Genomic DNA, 18517 nt, shown 5'->3' with positions numbered 1-18517 from the left:
CAGGTACCTGTGTTTACTCAATAAACCTCTTGCTAATTGCATCCTGTGGCCTGGTCTCGGAGTGTCCTGTTTCTGGGGTCTTCATCGGAGAAAAAGTTCCTCTCTGAGGGTCTTTCACTTCCTACCTGACTAATGGCCAATCAGTGTTTTGTTAAACTAATACAAGTAACAAATCTTTACAGTGTACAAGAGCGTTATCCCATAGCGGTCCCCCCTCTATTTTATTTTCAAAACAAGACCCTGAATCTTTGTTTAGCTTTTTTCCTGATCATTGTCCATAACAACTTGTAACCAACACACTAAACAAAGACAAATATCCATAACTCACAGATGAGAAAGAACAAGGAATCTCTCTTTCTGAGGTAGGTTACCTTGTTTAAAATGGTTCTTCTTGCTCTGGAATTATTTTGACAACATTGCACATGATTTATATGAAAAGTGAGATGTTTAGTATAAAGACACAGAAGGAGACTGCAAGTTCTATCAAATCACAGAAAGTGACACTGTTTATGGATTTAAAAATACAACAGGGAATTAATACTTTCAGTTCATTGAAGGAGGTACAAGGGAAAAGATGTCAGCTAAAGTGCTTTGTGCAAATGTATTGATTAAAGTACAAAACAGAGAGAAGACTCACTGAAAATGGGAAGAATTCAATGAGACAAAAATAGAAGTGCCAACATAACTGCAGTTTTTCTGAATTTTACTTAGAAGAAGCTGGGATATAAGACAATCATTTGTTTATTTATTTATTTACTTATTTATTTATGGTAGGGATCAAACTCAGGGCTGTGTGCATGTGAGGAAAGTGTGCTACCTGTTAGCCAAGATCTTTTTTTTTCTGTATGTTAAATGCATCTATAGTTAACTTATTAAATAGCAAATTATACTCCACAGTTCAGGAAAATTTAGGTAATACTTTTATCATACCAGTGATTCCAGAACTGGAAACGAACTGATAAATGTTATCATCTGTCAATACTATAGTGCTGATTGTTTTCTATGAGAGGGAAGACACAAGGCCATCACAAATCAGGCACTGTGCATGTCACAGGATGTGTTTTAATGGGACATATCTCTGTCAGGTTGTGCCTATCACTGATGTTTTCTCATTCCTGTACCTACTATTAAAACGGGCCCATTTTCACTCATTTTCTTTTTTTCACTTTGCTCTGTTCGAGACAAGCTAACTCAAGCCACATGCAGTGAGGGACAAAAGACTTTGCAATCTGGTCCCAACACCTTTCAGGCTGTAAAGTTCACATTCATCTGCTTTGCATTTCCTGTCAGGATGAATTGCAGGAGGACTAGGATTTAGGGTCACAGAACACAATGAGCTTTTTAAAACAATCGTATACGATGTTGGAAATATGACCTGAAATAATCTTTAAAATTGAAAGCGAGAAAGCTTGCAAAAACAAACATATTGTGGTTTTCTTTTAAAAAAAAAATCAGGAAACAATACAAAATGCCAAGAGAAGTATAAGGAATAATATTCTACATGACTATTATTATAGTCTGCAGGTTTAAAAGATTTGACAAAAAAGAATAGATAGCTATATACAAAATTTAAAATACAAGAAAAAATATGCATTTCTATTACATGTATTCATTTGTCAGGATGCAGAAACAGAAGGATTGATGTAGTCTCCTCTGTATGCTATGAATATATTTTATTACCAGTGATTAATAAATAAGCTGCTTTGGCCTATGAGAGTGCAGAATATAGGTAGGCCAGAAAACTAAACTGAATGCAGGGAGAACGAAGGCAGGATTGCTGGGTAGTTGTGGCATACGCCTTTACTCCCAGCATTTGGGAGGTAGAGGCAGGCAAATTTTTGTGAGTTCGAGGCCATCCTGGTCTACAAGAGCTAGTTCCAGGAGAGTTCCAAAGCTACAGAGAAACCCTGTCTCAAAAAATAGAAAAAGAAGAAGAAGACAGAGTCAGGTCAGGAAAATACTATGTATCTGCCAAAGGAGAAGGATGCCAGAATATACGGATAAGCCACACCCTTGTGCTGATGCATAGATTAAAAGAAATGGGTTTGAGATGTAAAAGCTATCTAAGAATATGTCTGAGCTATTGAACAGTGTTGTAATTATATAGTTTTTGTGTGATTATTCAGGTCTGGGTGGTCGGGAAATGAAAGCACAGTCTCCATTTACAGAGGATTGTTACAAGTTCAAAGCCACCTGGCCTATTTGCCAATTCTAGTTGCTCAGAGCTACTTAGTGAAACCTGTTTCCAGCAAACAAGTGTGGGGGAGATAGCTTGGATGCTTGAAAGGCCAGCATCCATGTAAAAAGCCCAGCATGATTATACATGCCTATAACCTCAGAGTTGGGGTGCAGCATCAGACCCTAATCCATTCCTGACCAGTCAGCCTAGCAAAAGCCAAACATGGCTACACGTCTATAAACTCAGTGTTGGCGTGCAGCATCAGACAGACTCTAAGCCATTCCTGGCCAGCCAGTCTAGCAAAAGTGACCAGCTTCTCCTTCTGAGAGAGATCCTGTCTACAGGAAATAAGGCAGAGAACACATTGCAAGATGCTCAGTGCGCTGCTCTTACTTTGACATGTTTACACAGGAGGGTATGCACTTTCACACTCACGAACATACACTATATCTCACCCACAGTACAATGTGCAACACACACACACACACACACACCACACCCTCCCAAGCAAAAGAATTATTCTCTCTCTCTCTCTCTCTCTCTCTCTCTCTCTCTCTCTCTCTCTCTCCCTCCCTCCCTCTCTCCCTTTTTAAAATTTCTGGTAAATTGTTTCTTTTTTCTTTTTCAACACACAGAAAATTCACTATTGGAGTTTAACATTTTCTTCAAGTTGAATCTAGACTCTTTCTTAATAAGTAGGGTTTGATCTGGCAGTGGGCTTCTCCACATATTCCCTACTCCTGTCTGCATCAACAAGATTATGGAGAGTCACATTGGATTTGATGGACCCGGGATTGAAAATGCTTCACATTTTTCCAATAACCACGGTGATTCTTTTGCCTATGGAGTGCTTTCATGTTCTCTCCAATGTTCTTGAAACGGTTTCATTCCTAAGAAAGAAAACTAGCCACTTTAAATAGCTACCGAAAAGCCTATGTGTTTTATTTTCTTCTATTAAACAAATTTCTACTGCTTCTATACTTTTCATCTTGTTTTAAACAATTTAAACACGTATTACTTTACTTAATAATTCTTTTTTCAATTTTATATTTTATCATTTCACAAGGATTATACATAATTATACCTTGGTTTTTATGGAGAAAAATACCAACAAAATCATTGTAGAGGCAGCTATTGGAAAGCTAACTTAACTCTGGTAACTTCTGAGCTAAATATTAGGCGATCAATTAATTTTTCTGCTTTGTCTTTTTTTGGATAAGGTTCAGGGTTTTGTGTTTAAGAAGGTACACAGTTTTAAAAAAAAATCCTAGTTTGTCAGGCAGTGGTGGCACATGTCTTTGATCCCAGCACTCAGGATGCAGTGACGTGTATGGATCCCTGAGTTCCATGCCAGCCTGCTCTACAGAGAGTTCCAGGGTAGCCAGGGCTATACAGAGAAACCCTGTCTCTAAAAACCAAAGAAAAGGAAAAAAAAATCCTTGTTTATTAAGTCTCATAAAATGCGTGCCATATGTCTCAGGAAATTTTCAATGAAGAAAAGTAAAATTCAACTGTGGGCTTCAGAAAACTTCTGTCCCATTTAGGAGCAACAGGAGACCTTAGTGGTTTTAGTGGTCTCATGATCCTTTGAGCTTCTGTTGATGAGCATCCATCAGGTTTTTATCAGCTTTTACACCACCTACCTCCCCGCAGCATGCACAGTTCTTATAAACTGATCATAAATAAGATCAGCTAGTTCTTCACGCTGAGTATGGAGAAGGAGTTTCAGTTTAGAAACAAGGGTTACTCTAAGTCCACACATTAGAAACTGTAACTCCAAAAGCTTTTTTTTTTTCATTCCCATGAGGCATATTGGAGTTCAAGGAGAACCTGATCATTTCTAGTATCTTGAAACCTCATCAGATTTAGAGATATTAAATGTCCAATTGCGTAATTTGAAATATGTATAGTTACCTTAATACAACTGAGATAAAAATTCACTGCTGAGATAACTTAAGTGATTTTGCTGTCTGCAAAATGGTGTTGATATCTGGTCATGTATTATAGTTATATTATAAAATATTTGCACAGAGTTTTACAGGCCATTAATAAAAAGCTAAGGGAGGAGTTTAAGTATCATAGGCATTTTAAAGATAGGGTGGGGAAACAATCTTTAAGGAGAATCTGGAGAAGTAGCAAATACTAAATTTGCCAAGGGAAGATGTAATATCGAGGCTAACGGTTTCATTATTATGAAATACATTCTATGCATAAATCAATCTCCTAGAAGAAATTGAAAATAAAATATTTGAGTTTTATGGAATATCACATACTAGAATTAATACCAGAGAAGTTATTCAGCTTGCTGGGCAGTTTATTCTCATAGTAATGTAACGGGATAAGCTCTAGTGTTTTGTTGTCCCCGCCTTCCCCTTTGTCTTCCACCCTTTCCACACTGTATTGACAGGTCTTTTATCTGCTTGTAACTTCTGTCTTCTTTAATGATGTATAAAGCTGCAGGAGGAAATAATTGGATGTGGGTCTAGATTGTGTTAGCCTAATCGAGATGGGGTCCTCAGATAAATTGATTCACAGCTGCCAGGGTGTTTATTGAAAACTGAAATTTCCTGATAGTATGTTGTTACTCTTCTCTTGGGTCTGCTGAATGAAGATGAATCTTGGCCGAAGCTGGAAGTTTGCACTATAAATGCTTCAAAGCATTTCTTAAGTGGGCAGTCTCAACAGTGGCCACACTTCAGCTTGTTATCTTCTTACAACGTTTCTGTGGCAACTGGACAGTTTTATTAATTCTATTCCAGATGTAGCCCCTGACGCATGCGGATTTTAAATGAACGATTCATCTTGTTTACCAAATTGTGGTCAAATTGAGATTAAAACAGAGCTCTATGCTTATACTGGTCTGTTTTCTCTACTATATTTTACCCACAGTATTTTCTTCATTATTTAATGGCAAAGCATCCATACTAAAATATTAAAAGCCTTGTTTATCAAACCTAAGGATTGTGGAGATGAGAGTGTTACTTTCTCCTCTATCTCTTTATTACGTGCAAATGTGTTACTTGCAAAAATCCTAATCAGTAAGTGGTCTTCACAAGCTTATCAACAGAGAGTCAGGTGAGAAAGACAGTTAGCCAGAGGCAAGGGATCTTCTTTGTTAACAAGGATATTGGATACATTTTTGTAATGTTTGAAATTTAAGACTCAGTAATGTTTTTTCTAGTTTGTGCCTTATCATTATTGCCCTGAAAAAGTTGGTGGTGTGACGGTAAGTCCAGTGCTGACAGTGAAGACCAGCTGTTAAGTAAAGATCTGAAGGAACCTGGCACTTCTTGAAATTATGTCTCAGAATTCCTTGAAAAATCAATGAGATAGCAATGTTCATTTCCTTAATCTTCTTGCCTTTTAGTCAAAAGAAAATGCTACCTAGAAAATTGATCTCTAGCCATCCTTTTCCATAGAGAAGCCAAATAAACACATTGCTTACTCACTGTCTGATAGCAAGATAAAGAAAATTCTTTTGTGACTCTGTCGAGCTATTTCTTTATTTTTAAGATGTACAATGTTTTTCTTCTCTTAGAATAAAAATAAAATATCCACGTAAAAATTTCAAACTCAATAAACTAAATAAATATATAAAATTATGTGCTATAGATGTACAGACATGTGCACACACACAGACACACACACATGCACACACAGAGATGGAGTGATGATTGTTTCATCTGTCAGCCTTTCTAAGCTCTCACTGATGCTGTCCTGTCTGCAAATGTCTCAAGGTGAGAGTCAGAAGGGAATTTGAATGTGATATGATAGAATTTGCACAGGGATGTTTTAAAGGAGGGAAACAAGAAATAAGAGGATTATTATTTGATTGTGAGACGAATACTTTCCTTAATATTATTATTTAAAACTGTTTGGTGTTACAGTTTTCATGAAATAATCGTATGATACAAGGCTGAGCACATCACTAAATTTCATTGGCTCTCAGTTTCTTAATCCATAAGAGCAAAACAAACCATGCACACACAGAGACACACACATATACACACCCATGCATGCACACATGCATCCTCACGCTGTATCAGGATACCGTCTCTTCTCCCCACTGCTTCCTTTTCTCCATGTCTGTCTGCCCCCGCCCAGTCTTTGAGTTTACACCAAGCACCAGTGCTGAATAAAGCATCTTTACATAGATTTCTTTGTCTTTTTATATATTCCTCCTCAACATGCCAGGCAGAGGAAGCTCCTACAGAATCAATCCTCTCTTCCTTTCTGTCAAATCTTCAATGTCTTTCCTGTAGTTAAAGTGTCCACTCCTTTCCCTGCCACTGAATTCCTGTAGGCCCTTCCTTCTGTGCATCAGCCAATCTGGCTGGATTGCTAGTTATAAAATCTGCCAAACTTGCTCCCACCTGCAGACTTATATTTGTTCTTCCCTCACCTTAGAACATTCTGGCTTCTATATTTTCTTAGCTGCCACCCTCAGAATTTACAGGTCTCATTTCAATGTCCCTAATTAAAGAAGTATTTTTCTGACCATGTCTTCCAAGGCATTTATTGTGATTATTCTTATTTTATACCTATCATTGCATACAATTATTTTTGTTTAAAAATTACACTCATTTCAACATACTCAAAACTGCAAAGTCCATGAGAATAACTGGTTTGGTGGAAAATCTGCTGTTCCTAGAACAGTACCTGACATACAGTAGGCTTATTACATATTCATATATAAGATGTCAGTTACAATGATTCAAAACCATGATTATTTAATGCCTGACTTGTTCACAAATCTAAGAACCTTTTCCTCCTACAAACTTATTGAATTAAATGGCAAATAAATCACATACATGTATATATATATGTGTGTGTGTGTGTATGTTTTCATATATATTGTGAACTCATCTACATGAAATGACCACTATAAGAAAACAAACTCACACACTTTCACTTTTTTCTCTTTTGTGAAGAATTAAACTCTACCCTCATATTAAATATTATCTCTAAATTACAGTATTATTCCTGTGGACAACATACTTTTTATTAGATTACAGATCTTCGCTTGACCAATTGAAACTTGATATTCTCTGGACAATATTTTCCCAGTTCTATATTTTGTAGCTTCTGACAACAACTGTTCTACTCTCTACTTCTGTGATATGAACTAATTTATATGTGTGTGTGTGTGTGTGTGTGAGAGAGAGAGAGAGAGAGAGAGAGAGAGAGAGAGAGAGAGAGAGGGAGATAATGCTGTATTTTTTTCTGTGCCTGTATTATTTCACTTAGCCTAATGTCTTTAAATTTTTCATAGTGTTTTATATTGCTGCAAATTGTAGATTGCCCTATTAAAAGCTCAGAAGTATTAGATTTCTAGGTCCCAAATAACATTATACACACTTTGTTGTACTTAGATATTTAGGAATATGTATGCAAACACATATACATATATACACACATCTCTATTTTTCATCTCTATCATATCTATCTATCTATCTATCTATCTATCTATCTATCTATCTATCTATCATCTATCATCTGTAACAACAAATAAGAAGAGGCCATGGTTTTCTGAGGGTCTAGGGAAATTTCATGGCAAACAATGGAGGAAGGAAATGATGCAATTGCATTTTAATTTAAAAATATTAAAAATAAGCACTGGTTCCCTTTCCCTTAAAATATGCATTCTGTGATATTGAGCGCCATCTGTTTTAGATCCTATTCATGTTGTAGGTATCCTTTTGTGCTCAAAGCAATTTGGTGTACATTTTCAGAGATTTAAAAAAGCAGGATTTTCTTCCTTGCTTATGAATATCTTAATCCACTTTTGTAAAGCTTCAGCGTTTATTACATTGATTTCTTTGTATTGCAGAATTTTCAGTTCATTATACTTGTAGTAAGGGTTGTCCCAGGCGTACCCAGCAGTGAGGTGGTGGTTAGCTGTGACAAAAGAGAAGTAACTGGTGGCTTTGCTGAGGGCAATATGCTAAGAGTTTCAATATTTCTGACCTGTCTTTTCATGGCCTTATTGTTGGGAGCTTCTTCCGCTCCTTCAGCCAACAGCTGCTGAGATACCAGCCCATTGGGGCGTGGTCTCTCTCCCTTTAAAAAAGCTGCCACTGCCCTCCACTTGCTCTCTGGCTTCCTTCTCCGCTTCTGGAGTCTAGGCTCCCTTCCTGATTGCGCAGAGGACTGTTGTCTGGAACGGTGATCTGTAAGTTTTTTCCCTCCTTAAATAAATAACCATTGTATTAATCATAATTTCAAACTGGTGTGGGATTATTTGTGACTTACGCCTTTACCTTATTACTCACAATCACTAACCAGCTGATATAGTCAACCAGTATACTTCCTGGACAGATCTGAGAAGATGTTGAAAAGAGAGGCCAGGGAGATGGTTCAGCAAGTAAAGATATTTGGGGCCTTATCCTCTGACTCCAAATCAATAAATTATAACTAAAGGTAACAAACATTTAAAAAGTCAAGAATTAATAAATTTCTTATCATTTAGGATGTACATGAACCTGAAGTGATATATTACCTTAGGGCAAAAACAAAAATTAAAAGAACCAAATTAACTGTTCACTCTTGAACCAAAAGATAGGCTCTTATCAGATTCTTAGTGTAAAGATTTTCTTCCAGTTCTGAAGCCTTAAAGTGTTATCTTTTAAGACACATATTGAATAGATGGAAGAATTACTCTGAGGATGCCTTTTTTTTTTTTATAGTACTTAGTCCCCACAAATAAAAAAGTGAGATACTTTCCCAAGTACTGCTCAACTTCCTATGGATACATCTGATTTAGATTGCCCTACCTAACCTGAAACACTAGTCTTGTGGTCTAGGTCATTTTCTTCCTGTAAATGAATAGTTAAATCTTTTTATTCCCTGTCTACGAAGAGCCCTAGAACTACCATAAGCTAGTGTTTCCTAAGCTTCAGAGGTGAGATTTCTTTAAGAAATGACTATTTTCTCTATGCTTTTTATTTAGCTTCATTGGGATTGAACCCAGGGTTCCAAACAGACAAGGCAAACACTTTGGGATGAATCATTGGATGATCATTTCTCTGCAGCTGTATTATTGGCTTCTGTTCCTATTTTGATGAAGATTTGCTGCCATCCAGTCACCTGAGTCCTACATTCTGACTATACCCTCTTCCACCAACTCCCCACAGTCACCATTAAAGTTTTACTTTTCCCAGCCTGAGATCTAGGCTGCTGCAAACGGTGCTCACTCACAATGGGTCATGTCTCCACCTCTATACTCTGCTAATGTTCTTTGTACCTGCTAAAGCTCTGTTGTCCTTTCAGGAACATTGTTGCAGGTTAATTTCCTGGTATTTTGGTGTAATATGTTGAACCCATTAGTTTCTAGAAATACAATTTTTAAAATTTGTTTCTTTTATTTTTGAGAGCATGATGTGTAATTACATTTCCCCCTTCTCTTTCTTTCCTTTAAACCCTCCCATATATTTTCATAGCTGTCTCTTTCAGATTCATATTCTTTTTTTTAAATTTAATTGTTGTTACATGCATACATGTGTATAGATATATATTCCTAAATATAACCAGCTCAGTCTCTACAATGTCACTCGTATGTAGATTTTCAGGCTCACCGTTTGGTATTGAGTAATCTGTTGGTGGCCTCTTCCCTAGGGAAGACTATTTCTCTTTTTCCCAGCTTTGCTCAGGCGCCTACAGCACTTGGTGTAGGATTATTGAGGCATCATGGTTTTCCCCCATCCATTGTAGATGTTTATTATCTTTGTTCAGTTCATGTCTAGGCAATCATATTGGTGAAGCCTTGTGGGTCTTAGAAGATAAAACTTTTTTTTTTTTTTAATTTTGACTTTTGGGGCTGGAGAGATGGCTCAGAGGTTAAGAGCACTGACTGCTCTTAACTGGGAGTTCAATTCCCAGCAACCACATGGTGGCTCACAGCCACCTGTAATGAGATCTGGTGCCCTCTTCTGGCCAGCAAGCATACAGATAGAACACTGTATACATAATTAATAAATAAATAAGTAAATAAATAAATAAATACATCTTTAAAAAAAGGAAAGTATGCTGGATTTAAATTTTTTTGACTTTTTTCATTAGATTTCTATTATTAAAAGAGCACATTGAAAGAAATCAATGAGAACTCATATTTCCCTTTTTTAGATTAGTCTGGCATATATATAGTTCAAGCATACTTTGTGTCTTTTCAAGTAAGGAAAACTCTATTGCTCTATTGACACATGCGATCTTTACTCCTCAGTTAATTATAACATCTGGGGATTTAACTGCTTTTTGACTGACAGCAATGATAGGATCTGTTGAATAACAACTGCCTTGGTGTGTGTTAAGCATCATCTTATTCTTCTCCCCTAAGTGCAAGCGTCTTTCTTGAAGACGGATCTGATTCATCTAGCCTGGATCTGGTTGCTATTCCTTTCCCCAAGGTGTATGAAACCTGCATTATTTCCTCATCACCTGCATTATTGAACAAGAAGTTATTTTAATCTCTATACAATGGCTTTCTGATAATATCATCATTTTGTCATTTTTCTCTTCTACTCCTATTGCTGCATTTAGCCTAAAAGAAGCAGCCACTTCTTTCACTTGAAGTTTTCAGTGAATGCTACACAAGATTCTGCTCTTCTATTTTTCCTTGCATGCTGCTTTGTGAAAGTTGCTAGTTATTACAGTTTTCTGCCTCAGTATCTGCTGTGCACCCAACACTTTCTTATCTACTACATTTTTAGCTCGGCAAAGCTCTAAAACATGAAATAGAAACTATTTTTCGGCTAGTGTCAGTCTCTCCATCATGTTCTAATGAAGAGGAAGTGTCTTGATAGGATGTCAGAGAAGTAAGTTTTGTCTGCTGAACTTAAAAAGTAAAGAATATTTGTTACAGTAGAAATCTTTATATTTTCTCAAGAAACATTCAATAGCAAACATTTAATTTAAAACACACCAATGAGGGAACATTCTAAGTATGTTTTACTAGAAGCTTTAGCAAAGCTCCAGGAAAAAAACCAGTTATTCATTTTAGATTAATGTACTTCTAGGCAGAATTGAAAAGGACAATTTTGTGTTGTTCTGTTGGTTTCTTTGAGACAGGCTACGCAAAATTGCTAAATTCTGGGATTATAAATTTATGCCCAGATATTGGAAAATTTTGTAAATTTATCTTTGCAATAAGCATTCTTACTGTTTAAAAGGGCAATCTCAAGATTTCAAAGTTAATACAAAAAGTCAAGAAAGTTCATAAACACTTGAATTAGGTAAAGAGTTCATATTTCTATCAAGTTACTATGCTATGAGTTATAATTGCCTACATGTTGGGTATAAGCCATTTATTTTTAGATGAGTAGATTTGACATTTTTCATATTTTCTTATATGATATGGAAAGGGAGCATACAAAGGCAAATTTACCAAACTAAGATTGGTAATAGAAATCTAATTATTGAGTGTTGTATATTGCAGTTTTATATTCCAATAAGGAAATTACCGATACGTTATTACTGTTGCTGAATAAAAACAAAAACAAAAATTTGCCTCAGATAATATGAAAAATAGTAATCAAGAAACTATAATTTTTTCTAGGCATTATATATTTATTCCTACATGTTGCTTTAATCTTTGCAATTGTAACAGAAATCATTATCAAGTTAAAAATGACACTACAATTATATTTTAAATAAAATTTTCTTACAAAATATTAATGTGAGCCAAAATATATCTTTTAATGTACTTTATAAGGTAAATAAGGCCTTATTTCCATATGTGAAAGCAAAGAAGCTTAGCATTTTCAATATAAGTATAAGATGTGGTTGCCTAGCAATATTCAAATGAGCTAGGGTACCTTTTTTGGACTAGTTATAAAGCAGTTGTCCATGTGAATATGTGTCAGATTGAGAAATGGAAGAGATTTTTCAGCACTTAAATTTGAGCCAGACAGTACACCATTTATCAAATGGAAAAAAAAAACTTAAAGGGTCAATAATTTCTAAGTAGATTAACTATTCAAAAATGATAATTTCATGTGCATTGTTGAGTAAGGGTCATAATCACTAACTCTTCTAAGAACATGATTTTTTTTTCACAGAATTGGCACCAAAAAGCACGGGCTTAGTTCTTGTCAAGACACTATTTTTACAATTTATTCCCTTCTCTCTTTGGCCTACATTGCACAAAATTCTTGATTTCACTGTCATTACCAGGTCCCAAGGTCCCTTAGCAGAGGCTTGATGTATTTTAGCCCAGGGTTTAAGTGCTTTACAGAAGCAGCTGCTGTTACTGTAGTTCCTTTTAAGCTGCACTGTCCACTCTTTATGTCTTCAGAGACATGTGTCCTATGATATGCTGCACTTGGTTATTCTTGGCTCTGTCTCCATGTAGCTTTGTATGTGTTCTCACTGTCAGGCTATGTGATTAGTGGAGATAGTTTTCTGGAGTGTATTGCAATCATCGAGCTAGCTCCTCTTCTTGCTTTTAGTTCTGAAGAATCACAGTACAAAGTTCTGTGAATGTAAGTACCCTGATAGACAGATATTGTCTCAACATGAACCTGCCTACTTCTTCTAGTCATGTAGTAACTTCAAGGAATGTGTTATCTAGATCTGGGGGAGGAATTCCCAGGAAGCAAGCATGAGTGTTGTTTCTCTCTTCCTTGGATGAATGATTTCCTTGAAAGCTTTGGCTATTAAATCAGGTACCCTAAGGTATATAGCCTGGACTTGCCTACTTTTCAATGTTTCTCAGTGACAGTAAAGGAGGGCCTGTCCAGTCAAGATTCTATCTACCCTGAAAGGCTTTCTATATCCCACACAATGAATTGGAACTTTTGTGCCCTGCTGCCTATTCGTAAACCACAAACCTACTTATGATATATGTCCATGCCTTGTATTGCTTGACTCAGACAATTAGGTATATATTAGATGTATACACTAATATATATATAGTATAAATTATATATAATATACACTAGTTCAGGATTCAAAGGGTATAAGTAATATGTGTACTTTTATTTTTTGGAGACTGGGCATAGTATAACAATCTTCGTTATTTTCTACAGAGAAAGGTATAATCTGAACCCACTCCACAGTTGGTTCATTAAAGAGAACCCAATATGGTAGTTCCATAATAAATGGTGTTGAGTGCAGATTAAATGAATACACCTTAGATCTGAATCAGGACCAAAAAACACATAAGCATAGGAACAAACATGAGAGTGTCTAGTTACATTTAATTATAAAACTCATCCTTTAACCTACATTATTGAATTTTATAATACAGAAATATTGACATATATTGTAGACACACTGATTTTAAATGGGGCTCTAAGGAATTTGTTCATTTATGGTAAGGTAACTTCTTTGCTCACTTCTCTTTCTGGTGTGGCCATTCTGGATTGCATAGACATTCTGCTTTCTGGATGCTTGTGGACTAGTTCAGTGCTATGGTCAGCACTGGATTCTCCGTGTCTGTGCTGTATTTAGTAAATTCTCATTGCTTTTTGTTGTAATCTGTTTTTTACTTTTTTAATATATTTATTTTAGAAACATTTATTTGGTCTCCATTTGATTAGGAAGAACTAGAATTGGTGTAGTGTACAGTTAGAAAGAACTTTTGTCTGAAAATTAAGTCAAATCTGTACATAGGTTTTTGACCACGGTGCCTTCCTATTTTTAAATATTTTATAGATCTGTTTGTTCCAATCCCCTTCTTATGTACATTATAAAAACATTTACAAATAGTGAGGCAATAGTACCTATATTGACAGAAAAAGGAAACAAAATCTAATTTATGGTGGTGGAATGCTGGCATCTAGGGCATCTTGAATAGGGGTCTATGTATGATTAATAGTGCCTCTCAATGACTAGCTGCTAAATCTACTTCTAATAATTCCTTATTTTCTATATCATCCATGCCCAATTAATTATTGAATCTTGAAAATTATATGGTCATAATGATTTCAATCCTTTCTTTTCCTTTTTATTCTAGCTGCCATTACTTTAATTAAACTTATATACGCTTTTGAGTCTGTAGCAATACTGCCTACATGGAATTCTACTATTAATTTCTTACCCTTTAACCCTTCATTTCTTTCTTTGTTCTTGTCAGCAACATCTACAGCATGAATCTGCTTTTTTGTTCTTGTATTTGTAAAAATCAGTGGCTTTTTCTTAGTTGCTATAGAAAAATCTTCAAATTCCTTGGAGTTCCATTCAAGAACCTTAATTATTGTTGAAGAATGTGACCCCCCCATTACTTCTCCTGGGCTCCATTTGAAACTGTCCATACTTCTGCCCACCTGTCTGTCCACGCATTTACATTTAAATACTTTTTTGTTTTCCCATTTTCTTTCCTTATGGGAAATGTTTTTCATCCAAAAGTGTGTGTAGTGATTTGGAAGACAACATTCCCCAAGGGGAGTGGCATTATTAGCAAGTATGGCTTTGTTGGAGTAGGTGTGGCCTTATTGGAGGAAGTGTATCACTGTGGGGGTGGGTTGTGAAGTCTCCTATATTCATTTAATGCCTAGTGTGGAAGACAGACCACTTCCTGTTGCCTTCAGGTCAAGATGTAGGACTCTCAGCTCCCTTTCAAACACCATGTCTGCCTACACGCCACCATGTCATGATAGTAATGGAAGAAAGCTCTGAAAGTGTGAGACACCTCAATTAAATGTTTTTCCTATGTAAGAGTTGTCACCATCATGGTGTCTCTTCATAGCAAGAGAAACCCTAAGACAGTCTGTCTATATATTTTTATGTCATGATACTGTCTTTGCCAGTTTATAAAGCCTTGTTTAGGCTACTAATCTTTGTTATCGCCGTGTTTCCTGTTTAGACTCCCATAACAACACTAAATGTATCAAATTTATGGGAAGTACAAGACTGACTTAAAAAGAATTGGCCTCATTATTTTAGTATTGAATTCCATGCCCATTATAAAGGGAAGTGATCAAATTAACAATATTATACTTCATTTTTTCTTTCCCTTAGTCTCCTTCCTTCCTTCCTTCCTTCCTTCCTTCCTCCCTCCCTCCCTCCCTCCCTCCCTTTCTTCCTCCCTCCCTCCCTTCCTTCCTTCCTTCCTCCCTTTCTTCCTCCCTCCCTCCCTTCCTTCCTTCCTTCCTTCCTTCCTTCCTTCCTTCCATCTTCCCACTGACCCAGAGAAGCTCAGTAATAAAAAGGGCTCAAAGGGGTGGGGCTCCCGAATCTTATTGTGAAGGGGAAATAGAGTAGACTTTGCCAGTGGACATGGAGAGAGGCTGGAAGGGGCAATGGGGATGGGGACAGGAGGGATCTTGTCAGGGAAAGGATGGACAGAGAGTATTGGCTGAGACAACCAAAATCTGGGGACATCTCTCTGGGATGAGCCAGAAACCTAAAGCAATGGGAACTTCCAGGAACCTATGAGGGTGACCCTAGCTAAGACTCCTAGCAATATAGGATTGTAAATCCTGGTCTCTGGCCTCCATCTTTGGAGGCCCTGCCCCTGTGCCTGCCAGTCTTGACTCTTCTGCCCCAAGGAGGGGCAAGGCATCTGTCAAACCTTGACCCCTCCCCAGTGGAGGCCAGGACCATTCCCCCAGTCTATTTAAACTGCTCCCTGGGGCCACCAGAGAGTGCAGGAGGAGTCCTATTAAACCTGGATATCTTTTAATTTTGCTTTTTGTGATTTGGCTTGATTGGGATTTTTGCATCAACAGAGGGCTCACGTTAGAAAATATTTCTAAAAGGGATACAGACACTGAACTGTCCATTTACTGTAACCAGGCAAGAGTTCCAGAGGAGAGACTGGGACAGCAGACCAACCGCAAACTCTTTGACCTACAATTTATCCTGCCTACAAGATGTGCCGGGTAAACATAGCACAGAAAATATAGGAGTGACCAACTGATAATGAGCTTTTCTGGAGACACGTACCCTGGGGAGCTCACCCCAAGGACCAGGAACCAGTGGTGGGATCCCCTAGAGAACTTAGATAGAAGCAAACATGACTGGTAAAGAAAAAAAAAACGTTGAAATGATTCCTAAGGATATTCTGCTATGCTCAGAGATGGATGCTTAGCCCAACTGCTGTCAGAGAGGCAACTCCAACTGATTGGAATAGATACAGAGACCCACAGCCCAACATTATGCTGGGCTTGGAGAATCTTATGGAAGAGGGAGAAGGACTGTAGGAAGCTAAAGGGGTCAAGGGCACCACAAGACAACCCACAGAACCAACTAACCTGGGCTCATAAAGGGTCTCAGTGAGTGTAACGACAGCCAAAGAACCTGCATGGGACTGAGCTCTCTGCATGTATGTTACACTTGTGTGATGTGCTCTTGTGAGACCAGTAACTGAGAGTCTCTGACTCTGATGCCTGCTTTTGGGACCCATTCCTCCTATTGCATTGCCGCATCCAGCATTAATAAAAGAGGAAGAAGCCAGTCTTACTGCAGCTTGATATACCCTGCTGATCTCCATGGAAGACCAGTCGGTATCTGAAGAGAAACAGTGGAGGAGACATGGATGGTGGCATTGGGGGAAGACAGGGGAGATAGGACTGGGATTAAAAGGAGGAGAGACAGGGGAAACTTTAAAACAAAAAGTAAATAAATAACAATAATGAAGAAAGAAAATAAAAGTTAGAAAAACAAAATAGCTACAGTATTTTCTAAATAGAAAATGGAGTTTAAAATACACTTTTTTTTTCCTAAAATGACTAATGTATTTCCAAGTTCTATGAATTTTTATTTTTAAAAAGTTTTTGGTTAAACTAAAAGATCAATGAATGCCTGTACCTTATATATCAGACTTGGAGATTAATCTATTTTCTATAGAACTCTATTTCATATTAAAACTGAGAAAATGCTGACAAATAATCATAAAACATTCTAAAAATTATAAGGGCACAATTTTTTATTAAGATATCAAACTTCCATCTATCTCAAATTTGAAATTTTGAAATATTGAATAGAAAATGAAATAAAAGAGAATTAATTAATAGGTTGCCATTCAAAAATTATTTGAAATGTTAAGAAGGGAGAAAGAGTAAATATGTTTTGAAAAGCTTCATAGACTTGCTTTTTCACTGAAGCTGATTTAAATCTCAAGTGAAGCATTGGTGAGAATTTTAATAAACAAGTGATGACAGTCACAATTAAAAAATCAACAGCTTTAACATACTTCAATAAAGATGGTAAGATTAAATTCTTCCAAACAGTATCCAAGGAGATGAATCCAGTGGATTGGCTTGGAGCATTCAGAAATATTTAAGATATTCATGGTGAATGTGACATTATATACTTTTTTTCAGAGCTCTTTTAAAATTTTTTTTAAAATAACACTCTTTTCATTTATTCTACATACCAATCAGTTTTCCCTCCCTCCTTCCCTCCAGTCCCCTCCTCTTTCTCATCTACCCCTCTCCCCATAGGCTTCTCCCCATCTCCATTCAGAAAGAGAAAGGCCTCCCATTGGCTTGCACAAAGCATGGCACATCAGATCTAGTCAGGACCTAGCTTCTCCCTCTACATCAAGTTGGCATCAGGCAATCCTGCATGGGGAACAGGTTATGAAACGCCATCTAAGTGCCAGGGAGAGATCTTGCTTTCATTGTTAGAAGCCTTACTAGGAGACCAAACTACAGGATTGTCACACACATGCAGAGGACCTAGGTCAGTCCCATGCAGGCTCCGTAACTGTGGATCCTGGGTCCTTGAGCTCTGTTAGTTCCGCCATCCTTACCCCACCCCCCTATGGTTCATGCAATCCCTCTTTCCTTTCTTCTGCAAGACTCTCAAAGCTCAGTTATTGGATCTTTGAGTTAGAGCATCTTTGATAGCAATTAGGGAAGTTAGGGGTCATCTTTGTGTGCTCCTTGGAATCTCCCTGGTACCAGGTATCCCCCAATCCCGAAATACACCCCAATCAAGGTGTCTCTTTTGTTATTCTCCCCCTCCAACCTTCCCCTAACAACATTCCAAGCCTTGAGAAATAACAAATGCTTTTAACTAAGTACCACATTACTTAGAAAAAATTAAAAGTGAAAACATGAGAGTGGGGAAACACAAACAATTCTAATCGTGCTAGAGAACTAAAAATAAGCACGGTGATTGGACAGGGCATGGAACTCACAGTTGTTGTATAAGCCGCTTCCGGATCATCCTCCAGTACTCGGGAGAGACCGAAATCAGAGACTTTGCACACTAAGTTGCTGTTCACCAATATATTCCTGGCTGCTAGGTCTCGATGAACATATCCCATATCAGAAAGATACTTCATGCCTGATGCGATGCCCCGCAGCATGCCGACCAACTGGATGACAGTGAAGTGACCATCATGTTTCTGTGAGAGAATTATACCTGTTAGTTGACTGATATTAATACAATGTT

General features: G+C 37.1%; 1 protein-coding gene across 3 annotated transcripts in view; it reads right to left on the bottom strand.

Moving 5' to 3' along the window:
• Positions 1–18517, bottom strand: part of Epha6 (EPH receptor A6) — a 918005-nt gene that overhangs the window by 109935 nt on the left and 789553 nt on the right. For all 3 annotated transcript variants that reach the window (XM_026787030.1, XM_013353099.2, XM_026787032.1), the window contains one exon: positions 18261–18470. In XM_026787030.1, coding sequence (XP_026642831.1) covers positions 18261–18470 — 210 coding nt within the window. The remainder of the gene's footprint in view (positions 1–18260; positions 18471–18517) is intronic.

The sequence above is a fragment of the Microtus ochrogaster genome, chromosome 2 (assembly GCF_000317375.1).
Source record: "Microtus ochrogaster isolate Prairie Vole_2 chromosome 2, MicOch1.0, whole genome shotgun sequence".
Taxonomy (NCBI): Eukaryota; Metazoa; Chordata; class Mammalia; order Rodentia; family Cricetidae; genus Microtus; species Microtus ochrogaster.
Note: the sequence above shows the minus strand (reverse complement) of the source record. Positions and strands in the feature narration are given on the sequence as shown.